We start from the raw sequence: 20,080 nt of genomic DNA on the forward strand, positions 1-20,080 counted from the left end.
AACTATAAAATCTCATATCCAGAAATTAAAGAAAGCTCCTCATTTACCTTCTGATAAATCACATCTGAAACAAGTTTGGGAAATACAAATGCAAGCCTGAGCTCAAATGTTGACTCAGATCTTGCTAGTCTTACTTGTATTAGTCATCTTACTGAGCTCATGCTGAGAAACCTGTGGGTGGACACATGAAATCATATGGAACCCACTGAAATCAGTGCACAGCCATGGTCAGAGCCTTGGAAACAGCAGCCCTATTAAGTTAGATGGAAAAAATAAAACTCTGTTGCCCAATAACAGTGTTAATATTTCCACAGAAGCCTAGTTAAAAAGAAAGGGGGGGTACTGTAACAGAAATACTAGCCTATAATAGCATAGTAGCAGTAGGATAGGATAATTCACATTGAAGAGCATGTCAGGAGGTCATCTAGTTCAACCTCCTACTCAAAGCTCCAGTTATTTTTATAAAAAGACAGGAAGTTTTGGTTGCCTTCTTCCACAGTTGTTTTTTCCAAAACATCATTAATAACTTTTTTTAATTATTGCATGTTTAATTACGTTAATCTGCTTTTTAGTGAAAGTTTTGTAACTTTTCATAGTAGTTCCCTTTTGTCCCCAAGACCATTTAATTAACGTATTTGTTTAATACTACTATATTTCTGAATCTTGTTTATTTCCCTCTTAAGGTTCTTTCAGCTGAGATGCTAGGTCATTTCCTGTAACTCCAAACATCATCACTCGGCTCTTTGTTTACATAAAGTCACACTGTAAAAATGCCCCAGCGCTGAGATAGAGACCAATGGCAAAAATGACAACCCTGTTCAGCGACTGCTTTTCCTACAACTTCAGCAAGAAGATGCCACTGCTAGTACAAGTGACTACTTCAGTAGTATGTGGTCATGCATAACATTATTTAATACAGTTTAGAAATGGATATTCTATAGAGATTTCAGCTTTGCTTTTCATTAGCCCAATCACCACTCTCAACAGCTACACGTGAGAGGCAGCTGCAGTCTCCTTTCATTTTCCATTCTCCAGTTCCCGTCAATCTGATTTGATCAACAAGAATGTTGAACCATTTTCTGCATTCTGTAAAGTTCTTGCTCATTAAACTTCCCCTCCCAGCAGTTTCTTCCCTATGTTGCTGTCGTTGGCACTTAAGAAAATGAGAAACTTTATAAATAGCTCAGATTTAAGGCTCCTCTGGAAAGCTCACTGCTGTTTTAAATCCCTATCATTTCACAGTATAATACTGAAGTTGTTTACTACAAAATTCTCCACTGACACCACTGAAGTCACTTGGGACTCATTCTTGTCAAAGAGAAGACAGTGATGGCTACAGTGTTCCTACTGAATCCTCAAATTCCTGTCACCAACCCTAACCAGGGAAGATAAATGGGCATGCCCAAGGAACATCAGTACAATATTACTCCCATATCGATTACTAGGAAGAATGGACATGAAGAAAGAAAAAAAAACATTAATCCGTAAAACTGAGACAAACTACCGTGTTTAACAGTGCACATAATCTTTCTACTATCTCCTATCAATACTCACTTTCCATAAAATGCTAACTCTAGAAATATTTCTGTCTCTCTCTATATGTATATACACATATACATATAGAGAGAGAGAAAGAGAGAGATTAAATTCGAATAACAACAGAACCAATGAAGAAGTAGATGATAAACTGGAGAGCTGTACAGGGCTATGTCAGAAATAGTGACTATTAAACAACTAATCTCAAGTGCAAAATCACATTTGAAACTATAGGCAGCCATCACAATCTTATGATTATGCTTTCCTCTGCTCAGCAACCAAAAAGAACATCGTCTATGTCTCTCTGGCAACAAATAATTTAAGAACAACCAAAGGAAGGTGTATTTTCTCACCTGTTACAGATTACAGAGGTGAGAAGGGGAAATTTGAAGACACTGCCAATTAGGTTCTAATTAGACTTCAGCTGCACAAGAAAAAAAAAGTTTTCTCCACAATTCCTTTCTAAAAAATATATATATATATTCTCTTGGGTAAAAAAAAAAAAATAAATTCACTAATTCATAACCCACATCTAATGGAACATTTCCCCAGCCAGAAGCAAATTCAGCACAGACGTATAGAGAAAACCACAGACGCTTCTATGACAGTTTGCCCTCCTTCTGCAAAGAGACGTTTGATTTTTTTTTTTTTTTTAACGGCTCAAGTATTCTCGAGGAAGTTCTGCAGCAAAACACCGCACGGCAGCTCCGCGGAGCACGGCTGCCCGCAGCGGGCTCCAGCTGCCCCCCGGCCCGCCCAGCCTCCCGGAGGCACCGTGCTCGCCGCGGGGGACGCAGCGGTGACCCGCACACCGCCGCCAGACAAGAGCCACTCGTGCCGAACGACAGCCCCTCCGCGCCGCTCCCTTCCCAGGTACGGCCTACAGAGCGCGGCTGTCCCGCCGAGCGCTGCCCGCCGGCCTCCGCCCGGCCCCGCTGCCCAGCGCCCGCCACGCCGCGCACCCCCGGCCCCTCGCACTCACAGGCCGTGAGGTCCAGGCAGCGCAGCCTCCACACGCGGCTCTCGGGCCGCCCGGCGCAGCTGCCCAGCTGCGGGACAGGACGCGGGACACGCTGAGGCGTGACCGCCACCCCGGCCACCCACCTCCCCGCCTACTCACCCCCCCGTCCGCTGCGGGCAACGGCCGCGGGGTGGCGCTGGCCCCACTCACCCCGCGGCGGCTGGGCAGGGCAGGGCTGGGCTGGGCTGGGCACAGCTGTGCGGAGCGGGGCGCGCAGGCAGCTCCCCCTCGGCGGCCGCTCCTCTCCATGCACGGCACCGCGGGACACGGCGGCGGCGGCGCCCTCACCGCGCTCTGCCCGCTGCCTCCGCCCCGCCCTCTCGCTGGGCGGGACGCGAGCCGCGAGGCTCCCGCCGTTGCGTCATCACGTAACTGCTAGGCGACGCGCGGCGGGCGCGTTGCCCCGCAGGCTGAGGGGAGTCGCCGTGCCGGTCGGAGCGGCTCTCGGGCGGGAGTGGTCGCCCCTCGGCCCCGCGCACCGCCGCTCCTGGGCGGGATGTCGCTCGCCCCAGGGAAACCGTCGTGAGGGCCGGTTTTCAGCCCCGTCGGCTGCCTGCAGCGCAGCGCTCGCAGGGCAAGCACAGAGCAGCTGGGCCGGGGGCCTCAGAGAGGGGACCAGGGGCTGCAAGCGCGGGAAGAGTTAACTTGGCCCGTGCGAGCGGGTGCTGCTTTCCGCGGTGTTCCCGCCCCCCCGTCCTTTCGGGAACAAGGGCTGCTTGTCTCCCGCAGGTTTCTGTCTGCCCTGGGCAGCGGGAGCCGCTGTGAGGTGGAAGCTGAAGTGAGGCAAAGGGCCTTGGACCAGCAAGCGCCAGTTTGAGGGACAGACCTCGCCTTGTTAAGCCGTGGTAAACAAAAGCAGTGCATCCTTGCTGTGGTCTCGCTTCACAGTAGTGTGTGTGTTACTTGGGCCAAAGGAAAAATGCATGGGTTTTTTGGAGCAGTGCATGTTTGTGCTAGTTCTGTGCTCGCTCCTAGGATTTATCGCACAATTTTAACCTTGTACGCTTTTTTGCAACTTCTTGCTTATTTTCTTGTCTGTGTGAGTAAACATGCTTCATTTGAAAGCTCTGGAATGAGGTTGTCTCTCACAGATGATCAATCTAAGTAAAGAACACCAGAGCCAGAGGACTTGACCTACAAATAGGTACTGTGGAGTCTGTCCCAGAGACAAAGAACAGAAGCTGGGACAGGGAAGGACTAACAAGCTGTGTAAGTGTGATGGATAATGAGTCTTAAAACTGCCAGCAGACTCATGCTTGTAAGTTTCACTGATTTCAACGCAAGCTGTTAACCGTCAGCTAACAATTTTGTACTGTCAAATAAAATATAATTCTTTAAGGACAAGCTTATCACTGCAATTTCTCCAGTGTTACATGTGGGTTTTTTTCTCTTTGTACAGAAGAAAAGGTATAACCATGGCCTATCATCTGATAGAAAATGAAATCTAGGCCAATTCAGAACTAGAATTTAACTTAGTGTGCACATTGATTACTTAGTGTATTTGGTTCCTTGAACATGCAGTTTGAAGGATCCCTGGTGATTCTGAAATAAAGTCAATTATAGAACGTTTTCTTCTAGTGTATCAACCCTCTGATCTCATTGAAAGTTTCTGTGGTATTACATCCTCTAATGATTTACCTTTCATTTTTAATGTTTCTTTCCAGGCTGCAATGTGGAAAATTCACATAAGCATATACTGCAGTGACACTGAAAACCTCTCACGAACAGGAAAAAGGAAAAAACTACAAAATAAAAATAATCTGATGCCTCCAAAATCTAATCACCTAATATACCACAGGTATCCAGACCACTTAAAAGAGGGGGAGAGTAGTATATTATGTTATTTGTGCTCACTGCGAAGTTAAGACTCTGCTCATCAAGATCTCTGTGAGCAGAACCCTGCAAATGTTATACAAAGAATTCCACTGAAATAGATGAGAATTCCTTGTATAATTAACTTTCAACATTTTGTCAGGGTCAGGTTTAGTTGGACCTTCAAAACTTGCCAAACTCTTGAGTGATAAAGCACACCATCAGTTGATGAGCTTGTGAAAGTCCAGTCTTAGTTAGGACTCAAAACATTACAGCTTGTCTAATGAGACCATTTTTACTTTTGTTTGTCTTCTATTATAATTAAACAATTTGTATAGCAAGAAACACTATTGCCCTATGAAATACCCTTTTTTACTAGTCTGCTTAGGGTTGTTCATTATTTTCAACAGTGTTCCTGCTACTTGATTAGTTTTTAACTAGTCCTTTCAAAGGCATCTGTGCCCCAAAACTGTCAGCATCTCAGGTTTGCTTCTTATTACCATTTATGCATCTCCCATTCCTTTTTCTTTGCCAAATGACCATAAGGTCTCCAAGAGTTTGCAATACACTTGGGTAGAAGTGTCAGCTGCTGACACATGGGAACTTATTCTTCATGTACCTACATCCTTTTTACATTTCACATTTTCACACCATGTCAAACACATATATATGTAGGGTGTAGTAACACAGGCCTAAATTAAATAAGGATGTAAACCACTAAATTTAGTAAGCATACCCCCTAATAATGGACAAAAATACCACTAATTATACACAAAATATGATTTTTTACAACTATTGTAACAACTTCCCTTCAGAGTTTAGTTTTCTTTTCCAAGCAAGTTACAAAACTTTCCATCTGTGCAAGAGGCTTAGTTTTTCTTTCCTGATTACTTACGTGTTCCAAATTCTGAGATTAGCATACAGACCAGGAAATAGTTGTGTTTTTTTTCATTTTCATATTCAAACAGCTAAAAATGATAGAAGCAGTTTTGTTGTGGTTATTTCAAAAATTCTCATAGTTGGATTTAGATTTGTCCTTTTCAGCTGAAATTAAAATCGAAGTGCATTCTGTAGTCAGGATGGGGGAATTATTTGCAAGACCTTCATGAATTCAGACAAGTCCAAGGGAGTTACTTTTTAAGTAAAATCTATGAAGTCAAATTGCCTGCATGTATTTCACTTTTCCTACTACTTTTGGAGCAGGATGTAAAATTCTTAATGTTTAAAGCTAAGGACATATGTTATAATAGTTTTTCTCCTTTGTGTAGGCCCAGCCTTAGAGAAAAGCATATTTTTGTTAAAAACACATGTTTTTTTATGGCACAAAGAACACTCTTGAAACCTTTTCATTATTTATAGTCATTCTCTGAAACCTATTTCCTTGAGCGATATAAGTGAGTATCACTTTCCTGGAGGAGAAAAGAGTGGCCAGACACCTGTAAATACAGGTTTGCATATGATGCAGCTCCAGACAGGACAGACTTCCAATTCATCCACTTTGGAAAAAACAAACAAACAAAACTAGGAAAAAAAGCCATCTCCTGGCTTTGATGGTCCCAAAGGTGTGTGTCCTCTTCTAGACCTGATAACTGTTCCTCTCAGAGACAGTAGAGAGCAGCTAAAAAAAAAACTACCATCCATTTCTGCAGAGGCTGCTTTTGGAGCAGATTCCTAAGAATCCCCAAACACTAAATTCCATCCAAAACACTGCTCCTGGCAGAAGATGCGTTTCTTTGATGCTACCTTCTCTAAGTACACCCTGTTTTCTTGATGAGGTACAAAATGCTGCATGATACGACAATCTCAGAGGAAAAAAATAAAATTAAAAAAATAATAATAAAACAACCTGCAAGAACAAGCATTAGTTCAATTGCTGAGCAACTGAAAAGTACTCAGACACTACAGTGAGTGACGCAGTATAAGGACTTCTATGAAACAGAGGGGAATAAAGTCAGTCAATGTTCCCCCCTCCTTTGTATCTGTAGCTGCTGATTTCCTTTCCACAGCATTCTCCAGGGGCTTCCAGCAGTTTTCTCAGCTTCCCTTCAAGCAATGCAAGAAGACAGTGAAGAAGTCCACTTTATCCAGCCTACCATGACTGGGAAGAGTGCTCCCGGTATTACTGTAGTGCTTACTTATATTGGTAGCATATACACAAATGGACCACATGTAGTGCATCCGATTTTCATCTGTATCTTTCAAATTGAGTTGTTCTGGTTTTGTTGGTTTCAGTAGTTTCTGATAGGCTTTCTGCAAATAGAGAAAGTTGAAGTAATTTTTTTTAATTTACTCTTTAATGAAGCTGATTGCCTCGTGAACAGCAATGCCCACACTAACCTCTGCACTGGCCATGGCTCTGTTAAATGTTCCAAGCCTTTGAACCTTCTCATCTATGTGGCTTAGCACAGGTTGGTGTGGATCTGATCTGGAGATGGAGTAAATTAGTTTCTTGCCAAGTTAGTTGAGTCACAACTGAGCAGCAGCAGGGGATTTCCTTTTAAGGAGCACGTGCCTTTCTCCTATTATCAAGGAAAACCTAGCATGCAGCCAAGGGTTATGTAGCTGGAAAAAGCAGGAAGGCAAGTGAGTGCAAGCAATTGTCTTAACTGTAGAACTCCTTGAAAATATATTTTGAAATGCAGTCCACTGATGGGAAATGGCTTGGTATAAATGGCATTACAGGGAACCACAAATTTACTGTCACACCATAACTTTCAGAGCTTTTTGCTTAGTGTCAGAGTAAACAGATATGGATGTTAGTACCATCCACTGAGGAAGAGTTAGTAAGAAAAACCTGAGGTTTTCCTGTAACAAAACCTGCTAACAGAATGAAACAAACCAAAATTAATAAAACTGCAACCTGAGTTGAAGGAGAACGTTGAAGTGCAGATACTACAAACCTTTGCTCGCGGTGTTTGCCAGTGGCTCTGCAGTCAGAAGTCCTAGTGACTGCAATACAGATGTTTCTGGAATCCATCATATAGGTTTCCATTGAGTTACACTTTATTTCCTAATCAAATTTTGGTTGCATACGTTTTGTTTTATTTTCTTGTGTTTTATTCCAAGTCTATTTCATCTTTATAGCAGGATGTCCTCTGTGTTTAACTGGTGCCCAAACACAATGATACGTGATTTCATATATGTTTTATTTATACCGTTATACAGACTGAATGTATTTATATTCATAATAAAGAGGAGCTAAAATTGTGTCTTCCTGTGTCTACCTAGGAAAACAGATTATAACTCCCCACCAAAAAGTATTTGAAAATGCCTTCAGAGTAGGGAACTTGACTAACTGGCATACCTCTTGGAACAGATTTTGGAGGAGCAAGGGTTTGTGTATTTTTCTTCAGAAAAATCTAAGCAAAATCACCTCAGCCTTTGTTAAATGAGTCAAACATGGGAAATAGCCCACTTCCCTCATATACTCAAACTAATATTGCTGCTTTCAGCTTTGGAGTTTCCAAACATTTAGCTGGACTCAAAAATTTACCAGAAGTACTCTAACCCAAACTTTAAAAGTTTCCACCCCAGGTTCATGTAAATACCTTCGCTGGGAATTCATCCTATGCAGTGTTCAGTTCTGCATAATTAATTGGGTGGGCCTGGCATCAGATTGTGGCAAACATCTATTATTTGAAATGAATATTTTTACACTTCTACATGTATTAGATTTTTTTTCTTATGTTTCAAGATACCTGTGGATGTTTAGATGGAAACCTATGTTAGGGATTTTTCAAATTAAGGTTTCTAGAAGTTAAATATATATTGATTAATGAAATCTGATTTTAAATGGAATGAACTGCGCCTCTATCAGCTTTGCATTATTACGGAAAGTTAGCCTTCCTGAACTTGTTTGGCAGGACTTATCTGTGAAAGTCAGGAAGCTTCAAAAGTTAATGTTTATATAAATTCATTTCAGTCAGTAATTTCTTATCCTGTTAGGGGTTTTTTTTTATTATTCAATCTGTTAATGTAATTTAATCTGCTTTTGCCAGTGTCACAGGATGCGAGTGTGATACCGCTGGAAACTAACAGGACAAAATACAATAGAAAACAGGATAACTAAGTCTCTTGAAGGTCAACTGTTGAAATGTTGCTTACACTGGTGAGCTCAACCATAGTAATATTTTTCAATTTTTTTTAATTTTTATGTATGACTAAGATACAATTGCTAGGCTACCTGAATGCAATAGGGAAGTTAATGTCATAAACCTGAACCAAGTTTATCTAGTACATTTTTCAAACTGCCTACTCTATTCATATCAATCACCAGAAACCTTGAAGAGCAAGAACCCATAATAAACACAGAAATACATTAAGAAGAAACTTTCAGAAAAAGTCTTTAAATTGCTTACAGTAAATTCAAAGTGAAACATTCCATTTGTTGTTATTTTTTCCACTTATTATTCACATCTTAGTATTAGACAGAGAAGCAAAGACACTGAGTTTCACTTTTGTTTCCATTCAGTTTTGCTTCTGGTTGATAATACAAAGTAAGAGTACACTGTGTGTTGATTCACAGTCCTGGGAAAAAAATGAGCAGAGTTTAATTTAAAATCAGAAACATATTTCAGTTTGAAATAAAATTATAAAAATATGCATCATGCTGATATTTCAGAAGTGCTAAGTGATTGTTGCTCAAATGAGAGTCAGTATGAGATGTTTATCAATATTTCTGAAAAAAGTAAGTTATTTCAGGAAACATCTAGATATCTGTATTGGTATCAAATGTGCACACTGGTAAAACTGTAACTCCAAAACATTTTAGGTTAAAAATAAATTATTAAGTATCTTTGGCATAGTTCTTTTGCTTTTTAATCTTTTGGCCAATTTCAGTTAAAACTAGCAGAAGCACCAGGATTTCTTGAAGAAGTAAATTTCTCTGTCTGGATTCAAAAAGGTACCCTGCAGGTATCTGTGCAAAAGAGATAAGAAAGGCTTCTTAAAAAGAAAGAGGTCTGTCCCACAGACCAACACTTGGGTAATACTGCTTTAATTAATAAATTTTGGGGTCAGACTCTACATAATTTTTATTAACTAGTAACTTTCACTGTTGCTCCGGAATTACGTTGGTACAAACAACGTCAAACCTATGTCGCTCTTCTTTTTCTCCTCCTTTTTTTCTGAACTCAAGTCACATTAGTTAGTTCTCTTCTTTGTAATTAAAACAATAAATCAAATTCAGCTGTTTTCATTTCCTATTTCCAAAAAAATGGTAACCAGCAACTATTACGTTTAAAAATGTCGGTTCCTCATTCCAGTTTTTGTAGCGTAATGGAAATAAACTGCATATTGGACCTCTCAGGGAGAGTGTTTCAGGATCTAGAAATATCCTCCACTAACTCCTCTTCCTGGGAGAGGAAGATTTTTAGATAAGCAGTTCCAGCAAGTGTTCCCTCACAATGAGGTGAACACGCAAAATTAAGCGTGGAAGTTCTCCCTGAGGCAAACAGATATGCCACTAGCTACCCAGCTTTCCAACCTGCCTTCCATGGGGTTATAAAAGATATCACTGAGGCAGGAACAGTGGCTAACTCAGTTAGATCCTTGCAGAGAGTAGCTGCAAAATATGCCATTGCCAAGGTAGATTTATGTGAAGGATCAAAACAATTAGAAGTGTTTACCTAATCGCTTGAAAGAGAACTAGTCCTCATCCACAGAAATGGAGGAAAGCTTTTTTCTGTTATTTTTTGCTGAATGCCATATCCAGTATCAAGCACTGTTGCATCTGGCATTCCCAGGGCCAGAGAAGCCAGGAGAATGTCCTGCATCCCTGGTGCCACCTTTGACACCGCTAGGGCTGGGGGGCAACCCTGGTCCTCCGAGATGAGACATGTGAGTCCATCCCTCCCGGTTTTGAACGTCTTCTCTCTCACTTCCTCTGCTGCTACACAATTGAGTCAACCAGAGGTGGAAAGCCGAGAGGTACCAGCAAGCCCAGCTGGAAATATTTTCGGTCAGCAGACATGGTGAAAATGGGAACCAGTTTGTGCAGAAGAGGTGCTGCAGCAGGCAACAGAAATAAATATTCTATTGATTTAAGGATGGGCTACCATTCAGTAAATGGCAGAGGAAGCAAGCTGAGAAGATTGCAAAGGAGGCTGCTTTTACTTGGAATTGCCACTTCTCTGCTTCCTCCCAAAAGTGAAACTAACATGCCACACACGCAGCTTGCCGAGTTTAATATTTCATTGCAGCTGTAGTAACACCAGCAGGAGTGGATTGGCATGAGAATGGTGGGAGAGGTACAGCTACTGAAAGCCTTAGGATCTGCATTTCTTGGTTTGCTATATATAAGCTAGTGCTGAAAAAGTACTCTGGCAAGGGTTGTGTTGGTTTTTTTTAATTACCTATAAAATGCTAGTGGGAAAAAGAATGACATTTTAAAATAGTTTTATAGTTTAAATATAAAGAGATAATTGAAACACTAGCACGATTATATTTGTTTCTTCCATTGTGTGCTTTTGAGTCCCTGTGACTTTGTCTGCACTTTTTTCCTGTTTGTATTCCCCATCCTGCTTCGTTGAAAATCAAAGAGCTAAAAAGTAGTATCTAGTCCTCAGAACTCCTACTCTTAAGCCAGTGCTGTCTTTATGTTAGAAATAGCCTCTGTAGTAGCAGTGGTAGACACCTTATATCATGAAACACAGTCAGGGCTTTCACCAGTGGAAGGTTAGTGAGAGAAAAACCCACAGTATTGCTAAGTAAACACAACGCTAGGTCTGTTTCCTTAACAGAGGTCCTAGAAGAATAGTCTTTCAGCTTTGTAAAAGTGGAGCTGTATATCAAGGTTTTCTCTTGCGCAACCCATAGCCCCAGGACTTTATAAGAACATGCCCATTGTTGGTTTAATAGCATGATGTACCACTTGTCTTAAAGCTGTGTATACATTCTAATATTGAGCAGCAAAAAACTTTGATTTTGAGTGTTAGTAAATAGTTTGCTTCCTTGCTCCACTTTAAAACTCAGAGGATTCAGCTAGAAGACCATTACTATACTTCCATGTGTCAGCTAATGCTTTCTAATCCCAAAGCAGAAATCCTTTCCTTTGAGGTCTTTCATGTATTATTCATGGGGTAGAAACATATTGGATCCCACAGGGCTCTTTAGCGCTGCAAGAACCAGGAGCTGAAAGCTGACCAAGTAAAATAAGTACTTGTTCTTAAACAGCACGTGAATAAATGCTAGAACAAATTCACAAAACTGTGTAATGGAAACACCATGTCTCAGATTTCCTGGTGAAGACTGGAGGCCCTTCTGAAAATTGTCATTTCCCTTGGAAGAGGAAGAATGTACTAATAATATACAGGAAGTCAGACTCTCTGTAATTAGCAACCCTTCTTGGTCCTCAGCTCCCAGAGTTGAAGATGGCAAGCCTTCAAGAAGACCTCTGAGATGGAAGAGATGAGGACAATGCTTTGTTTCCACAGCAGGGACTACTAGGGCACATTTTGTTAGAAGAACTCAAATGCATCTATTCGCTTTTCCATTTTATAAACCCCGAATGAAAGTCCCTGCAGTGAGGCAGGTCAGTGACCACTGGACAAAAGAGAGGGAAGTTGTCTGGGTGAGTGGCCAGGGAGACAGCCTGCAGAGAAATCCATGTACATGCCAGGAAACATGCCAGGAAAATGATCGAGCAACTCAGAACCCCACAGCAGCTTGGTGGGGGCTGTTTATGGCATGACCATAAGCCAGCACTGTGCCCTTGTGGCCCAGAAGGCCAGTGGCATCCTGGGATGTATTAGAAAGGGGGTGGTTAGTAAGTCGAGAGAGGTTCTCCTTCCCCTCTACTCCGCCCTGGTGAGACCACATCTGGAATATTGTGTCCAGTTCTGGGCCCCTCAGTTCAAGGACAGGGAACTGCTGGAGAGAGTCCAGCGCAGAGCCACGTAGATGATGGAGTGGAGCATCTCCCTTATGAGGAAAGTCTGAGGGAGCTGGGTCTCTTTAATTTGGAGAAGAGGAGACTGAGGGGTGACCTCATTAATGTTTACAAATATATAAAGGGCGAGTGTCACAAGGATGGAGCCAGGCTCTTCTCGGTGACAACCAGTGGTAGGACAGGGGGTAATGGGTTCAAACTGGAGCACAAGAGGTTCCACTTAAATATGAGAAGAAAGTTCTTCTCAGTGAGGGTGACAGAGCACTGGAACAGGCTGCCCAGGGAGGTTGTGGAGTCTCCTTCTCTGGAGACATTGAAAACCTGCCTGGACATATTCCTGTGTAACCTCATCTAGGTGTTCCTGCTCCAGCAGGGGGATTGGACTAGATGATCTTTTGAGGTCACTTCCAATCCCTAACATTCTGTGATTTTTCCAGCTCGTATGATGGAGAAAAGGCCATGGAGCTAACAGGAGGAGGGAGAACAGATGAGCAGAGAAAGGGATGTACCATGGAGGAATTATTTCTCAAATAAAAAGGGCAGGTTAAGTCTTTACCAGAATCTAATGTAGACAAGGTAACCCAAACAAATCCTGTTAACAAAACAGAAAAAGAGGAGAAATAAGCCAGAGAGATTTGGGCTTGTAGAGCCGCAACATGCTTATAGCTCTCATATAAGGTCAGGGAAATGGTAGGGACGTGGTTTAGTGGTGGAGTTGGCAGTGTTAGGTTAATACTTGGACTTGGTGATCTTAAAGGTCTTTTCCAATCTAAACAGTTCTATAGCTCTGTGAGTCTAAAAGTCTATAAAATGCTTGCACAGACCTGAGAATCTGTGGATCTTCATATTTTCTAGTCCAGCTTTCTGTGGGGATACGAATGAGTCACTTCATTCTTCTGTACCACAGGCACAAAGGCAGTCCTCCAAATCACAGCCTGGAACAGAGGATAAAAATCCATAAAGCCAAGAATTTCATTACATGAATGCAAACAATGCACCTTTTAATATTTATATTTATAACTTGGCAAAAACAATTCAAATAGTTCCTTCATTAATGGCATTGTTCTTGCCTGGGGAAGACACAAGTTAGAGGAAATCGGTTAGGGATTTTACTGAAATCTGAAAAGGTATGAAAACAGAAGTTTCAGTTCTCTCACAGCAGCTTTTTCTTCGAAAGCTGGGTCAGTGAAGAAAATGCCATGAACGCATGGATGGTTGTTTTTCTTCTATGTTCCAGTCAGGTGAGTGAGGATACTTTTTCTGTATTTTCCTTACATCTCAACAGCTATTCAGCAATTTCTGACCAAATTGCTCTTTTCTGCATAAATCTGTAGGGCTGGGGAGGGAAACAAAGGGTAATAGGATTCTGTAATATCGATCTCCTTGGCTCTAGTTACACCTTTTCATGAACACTTCTTACCATAAATTTCAAGTCTTAAAAAACATCTGCTTACAATGCTTACTTAACTGTGCAAGCTGAAAGAGATGTTCATTCTTTATTTGTACTTCGAAAATTTAGAAGAAAAGCTATTTAGGCAGCTGCCACATTCATGCTGCGACAAGGCCAGCCCCAGATGGTGTAGCTTTAGATTAGCCACCCCCCTCTTGTTTAGTAAGAAGCTGTTAAGAAGCCTGTTGTGTAATAGCCTGTTCTTCTAAGATGTTCTACATACTGTGGAAAAAGCCAGATCTTTTCAAATCAGCTCTTCTTCACTTCAAGTCAATACGTCATTACCCAGAAAAGACTAGAACAAGATCTTGACACTGTTGCAAGGGAAAACTTGCCACTCACATTCATAGTGAAGGATGAGGAAACAGTATTTTTATTAACAATCTGACAAAGACATTTCCAAGAGAAACAGGAATAATGTTTTCTAGGCTGTCTTATTTAGCCCTGGTTTATTGTGGATGTTTTCTTGCAAAGTACACTATATACGTTATTTAAGTCACAAAGAACAAAGTGAAAATAGTGGATAACAGATTGTTGTGTGAATTACACACAACATTACTTGTTGTGTGATCTTCACATTCAACGCTCAGAAACACCATGCAATAGAAACCCTTTCCAGCAGACACATTCTGAATCTCTAGATCTGGTTCTAAATGCACATACTTAAACAAATACCTCAGGAAGCCTTACTGAATCAGGCACCTTCTGAATGCTGACACAAAAACAAGCCATAAGGGAATTTTTTTCCTCCCCCCATCCCAGTGATGTTAAAAAAAAATATGATCATAAATATAATAAATAGACAAAACTCATGCATATTTTGACCTAGACACAGCTTGCAGATCCATAGTGTTTATGCCTAATCAAAGTTACATTCCTAGATACATTGAAGAGAATTGTCTACCCCAAAGGTGCTGAGGGATGAACATTCAGAACCACAGTCTTATTTTACAGAATATATCTATATTCATCTCTGGCTAGAGCAACTTTTTTTCTTGTCCATGGAGACAGTTTAGAATTGGAAAAGGTGAAAGTAGCTTTCAAGGAGCAGAGTGGTTGCATGTTAGAAGCCAGGTAAGGAGTAAGACATTTGCTTTCAAATGGTGTGATCTTCGGCGCAGCCTGCAAACACGGGTGCTCCACTGAGCCGGTCGCATTTTGTGTAACAGGATGTGTCACTGGCATGCTGTGATAAGCACTGCAACCAAGCCCTTACCACTATTAGCTCATCCACAGTTAAGCATTGGGAATGTCACATGGATCAGTCTCCACAAGGACGCTACAGATTTCCAGCATGGGCTCGCTGTTGAAGGAGATGGATGTTTGGTGTGCGAACAGCACAGTGGAGGCTGCTGGGAACGTGTGGCCAAACCCATACACAGAAGAGCAGGGTGAATGTGGAGTATCTTGCAGACGTGCAACGTGAGGCAGGTGTGCAAAAGACACCCGTCTCCCCCTGGTGTGCACAAAGGTCCCCTCCGAACAGCTGCACAGCTGTGCAGAGGGGTTGCTAGCAGGGGCAGGCTCCCAGCCACTGTGCACCCTAATGTGAAAAGTTGCTTTTGGCCATTGTTTTCTTGTAGTTATTAATATAACCTTGATCAACACCATTTTATAATAAAACATTTTCTCTGTGGGTCTCCTTATTGCTACCTCCAAACACAGCTGTTTCTATACTCTGTAGTACACAGGTAATATACATCTGAGCACACTTCTTTGTGTGTATATACAGCAATCTTACTGTTCCAGGAGCAAGATTAGCACTCATACCTAACATCTATTGCTACAGATATACTATAAATCATCCTAACAATTCTGTCTTATAACGAAGTCACAACTTAACTCTATGCAGCACAAGTGCTATTTGGACAGTGCAGTGCTCTGACGCAGTGCATGACTTACTTCCATTACACACGCATTGCTGTCACCACAGAGTTCAACCCACACACTCTCTTCCAGCAGGACATTCTGTCATTTTACCCCTCTCACTGACAACAGGTATTAGGTGTTTTTCACAGCTCGTCAGTGCTGCTCATAGAACAGACGCAAGCAAAACTGTACATATCCCACAAGAACGATCTTTTAAGATGGAGCTTACCAAGAGCTAAGCAGTAACTGTAAAAGATGCCACTTCCACCTTTTTCTGTTATTCAGAGTTGCCCTGACACAGTTGCATGTCTTACTTGGTATCCCAGAGGATCTAGACTAAACAGAAATGCACTTCCATTAGACATACAAACTAGAAGTGTGGAGATGGCCATACAACATAAAAAAATAAGAAAGAAACTCACGGGCAAAATTATGCCTCCTGAAAGCCGGTGCTTTTCTTATTAATCTTTTTTCCTCTTGTTGCTGTCTCAAAAGCATGATTGAACAATGGGGAAGCGAATGTCAGAGCCTGCAAGCAGCACAATTATGCCTCAGTGGCTTGAAACAAAATCCATTTGACTCATAATATCACCTGTGGGGAAGAAAAGAGAGAGTACCTCTACTCTGAAGTAACATAATCACCATTTTGAAAACATTACCCAAGACAGACATGTACTTACTGGTTTGTCCCAACTAACTTACCTTCTGTGTGCTTCCCCAGACGGTTCTTGCATTGGCTTCCAGCCACACGCCTTCAGTGAAGTGTACTGGCTTGGACTGAGGCAATTTCACCTTCAGCACAATCTCTACTACTCCAGAACCTGTCCTGCAGCAAGTTAACACCAATTTTCTGATGTAACCACAGAAGGTGAAGTTACCATCATAGGTTAGAAATGGAAGAGAGTTTGACAACAGATATTACAAAAGTGAAAGCAAGTGAGAGGTAAAGGCACATTCTGCAAATACTTTTCACATCACCACACCAGCAGCATTTGCTGTTAGGCAAGTTTAAAGGAAGAGATTCTCCATTTTATGAGGTGTTCCGATTAATTCTCCCTCAAAGCATTTCTCTGTGTGTTCTTCACCTTCTCCTCCTGTTAAATCATTGCAACAAAAACACACATTACCAAACACTTGTGTTAACTAGTCCTCTCCCACATCTGTACCTCCTTATGTTTCAGCCTTAAAGCTTTCTATAAGCAGAAGTTTCCAGTCACAGTAAAAGGCTATTATCAGAGTTGTTAACCCAAATGGATTAATTAAATTGCTGATGGGTAGCTCAAAGAGTACAGGATCTTTCATATGTAGCTAACCAAATCAAATTCAAGTCACCTGATTATTAAATCTTCCAGGATGGACTGAGATAAAAGATGCATCTCCTAGTAGCTAGCATCCTTAGCATAAAGTCCGTGACTATGAAGAGAATGAATTGTCTTCACTAAAAATTAGTTTCTTCTGTCCAGCTCCAAAATTGAACTATTTGACTCCTCACGGGATCAGTACACCAAAATAGGTGTTAATCGCTGCTCTACAGTGACATCAGATAAACAGCTTTTATCTGCAGGATTTCCTAACAACCACTTTTCACAGAATGTGAAGGTCAAACAATTTTAAGAAAGCTTTTATTTAAAACCTCCTTTGGAATTGTTTGTTTCTCCAGAGACTGGTTGTTCTGGAAAAAAATACACCTTTCATATACTTTATTTTCTGTAAAGCAACAAGGAATTCTGAGTCATAGCAAGGGCTGTGCTGCAAAGCTGTGCAATTTGCAGCAGGGCTAAGGGTTAGCAGTCTAACTTTAACACTGAGGTTTAGCTAAGCATGGGTAATTTCATGACATAATTACTCTACTGCTAAAGAATCCGCTACCTGGGCAGCACATTGCCCTTTCTATGTTTGGTGCAACTGGAACATTTGGAAAATGCTCTGTCACAGCTTCAAAGCCATGAGCTTTAAAAGTTTAAAAATAAAGCTTTTGATTTTTTTAAAGTTGTGACAACACAGATTTTTACTTAGGCCAACTTTGGAAATCTGAGCTGCGCTACAAAGTTTTACCCTTAATTAGTGTAAGCTCCTTATTTTCATTCTAGTGGCTATTAACCTCAGCTTGTACATTTTGCTTTTAAAATCAATGGCTCCTGGTCTTTAAGTGTTATTTTAAAGGAGAGTTTCTAGCTTTGTCATTCCATAGGTGACAGAGGAGAGCAAGGTAAGAAATTCTTCCTTGCTCACATACTTTTTTCCTAATGTAACTTAAAATTATTTGACTATATATATATATATATATTTTTAAATTTCATTTTACTGTTTTATTTAGGGCTTCCTCAGCTGCAAATCAAATTTTGAAAAACTAGTGAATAATAAGAAGGCACTTGCCCTCTCCCTTCCCTCCCACCCTGGCAACTCCCAAAGCTGTTCTTCTGAAAAAGTCATTTGGTATAGGTTTTTTGTTTGCTTTGTTTGTTTGCCTTTATTTTTTTTTTCCTCCAAGGGAAATAAAACATCATTTAGGAAAAAATACTTTATTTTTCCAAAACAAGTTTAGACAGATTGCAACAAGAACAAAGTACAGTACAAAAATGACTCACACAGCTTGCAATAGTTAATAAAACATTTATCAAATACTTAACATTTTGTCAAAGTACTTTTGGGTCTGATATACAGTTTTCATATCACAGATGTAACGCCCACTCTACAGTGACATCAGATAAACTTTGTAAGACCATTATAACACAGTCACTAGTACTTGCTCTATATATATAGCAGCTTTTGACATGGTTTTAATTTACTCCAGACACATGCAGCGTAGTCTGAAGTATAAATTTCTTTCCTTGTGTCAGGAGTTCAGCATCAACTTCAGCAGGTTTGCCTGGAATTTACCAAAAGCCTTTCTTGTGTAAATATTTAAATTGCAGTAAAAACTGGGGTAGTGCCCATATGCCATTATCCCCTCTTCCAAAAAGAGAGCAGCTGGACAAAATGTTATGGCATAAATCAAATATATTTTTCTCTTCTGAAGCCTACACAGCTTTTTTTGCTACCTTTCACAACTAATTGTGAACTGCAGTGTGTGGCATGCCAAACAAACCTAAAAAGAATATATGTGATAAGTCAAAAACTGTCAAGGAGGTTTCTCCTCCCATGCCCATCTTTACAGAGGAGGCTATAACAAGTCAGTATAGGCTGTGATCTACAGTATTCTAAAATTAAGGAAAATTAAAAGAGATATTTTTTTCTTCCCATGAAACTGTAATTTAGTCAATGTAAGCAGGAGTGAAGCATTTGACAGATTCTAGACACATGCAATCTATAAACAAAAAATTGTAACACTTCTTTTATTTCCATGCCAATATTGTCTCTGCAAGTACCTCAAGAATCTAATGTTTGTGTGATCATTTGTTTTCATCAATCCTGTTTTCCTTCTCTATCTAGACCTTTTAGAAAAAGCTAAGAGTGAAGTCTGTAGACAGCAAAACTAGGGCACCCACTGCATTAAGGCTTGAAGACACAATGACATAAGAGGCACTTGTGTCCCATGCAGTGGAGAACAGTGCAAAGAGTTCCAAGCCCGCTGAGACTCCATCCAGCCATTCCATGCAGCACAGAATACTGGCATTGCATTTATAAACAGCACAGGTCTAAATGGCCTCAAGTCAGCTTTACTGTTTATATGCAGCAAGCTTGGGTACGTCTGCACTGGAATCACTGGTTTCCCTGTGCCAGAATAAGCACAGGGAGAGACAGGTTTTATCAGATCTTGCAGCATTTTCTGTCACCCCATTTCAAGAAGTCTGCAGATATTTCTTATCGTATAGTTTTACTAAGGTTGGAAAATCCAATGCCAACACATGTCATTAAGACTTTTTCCCCGCCCATGTGCTCTTCCTCAGGGGTCTTTGTTTCAATTTTAAACATGATCTGGAAGAAGCTTCTCAGGTGTCGCAGAAACTCAATTCTGAGGGAGAGAAAACAAGAGAGTTTAAGAAACAAAACAGAAGGTTCATTAGCAGAATGTACTAATGCTGATTCCAGCAATGTGGACAGTGAATACAACATGAAAATATTGCCTAGTACAAAGAAACAAGCCTACAGGCTCCAAACATTGTTCTGACTTGTGTTGTAGAAGTGGCCACTGATTGCTACTGAAACCACTGCACTCTCTGCATGAGCAGAGAAGGAACAACTGGTAACATAGCAAGACAAAATGGTGAGGGAAACAGAAAAAAACAATATAAAGATGAGATGCAGCCTGGCAAGGTCACTTATTCATGCTGCTGACCCTCCATCAGGGACATATGAACCCCACACCAACATGTGGTACTCCTCCCCCACCTCCCAATGTTTAAAGCAGAAATAAAAGATAAACAAGGATGGCCAAAAGGTGGGCCTTGGATGCATACTTTAGAGACATTGGATCCTAAAGCACATGTTTGATTTGCATTGCTAACTTGTCTGTTTCTTAGTTAAAATGTTTTGTTAGAATAACATTCAGACTCAGTATTCT

At 40.9% G+C, this 20,080-nt stretch overlaps 2 protein-coding genes and 1 long non-coding RNA gene across 5 annotated transcripts in view; 1 reads left to right on the forward strand and 2 right to left on the reverse strand.

Moving 5' to 3' along the window:
• Window positions 1–2,657, reverse strand: part of JAK2 (Janus kinase 2) — a 91,436-nt gene extending 88,779 nt beyond the window's left edge. For both annotated transcript variants that reach the window (XM_082074752.1, XM_082074756.1), the window contains exon 1: window positions 2,519–2,657. The gene's annotated coding sequence lies outside the window, so the exon portion shown is untranslated. The remainder of the gene's footprint in view (window positions 1–2,518) is intronic.
• On the forward strand, window positions 1,968–7,515 carry LOC309451210. Of its 2 annotated transcripts, none has more exons than XR_014186208.1 (4): window positions 1,968–2,409; window positions 3,287–3,402; window positions 4,222–4,355; window positions 6,376–7,515. It is a non-coding gene; the product is annotated as an uncharacterized lncRNA (long non-coding RNA). The 2 variants fall into 2 exon arrangements; XR_014186209.1 differs by lacking the exon at window positions 1,968–2,409 and adding an exon at window positions 2,987–3,131.
• Window positions 7,516–18,082: 10,567 nt separating this feature from the next.
• Window positions 18,083–20,080, reverse strand: part of RCL1 (RNA terminal phosphate cyclase like 1) — a 29,947-nt gene continuing 27,949 nt past the window's right edge. The window contains exon 9 of the mRNA XM_082074834.1: window positions 18,083–19,531. Within this exon, the coding sequence (XP_081930960.1) occupies window positions 19,381–19,531 (151 nt within the window). The 3' untranslated portion in view covers window positions 18,083–19,380. The remainder of the gene's footprint in view (window positions 19,532–20,080) is intronic.

The sequence above is a fragment of the Streptopelia decaocto genome (assembly GCF_964273445.1).
Source record: "Streptopelia decaocto genome assembly, chromosome: Z".
NCBI classification, from domain to species: domain Eukaryota; kingdom Metazoa; phylum Chordata; class Aves; order Columbiformes; family Columbidae; genus Streptopelia; species Streptopelia decaocto.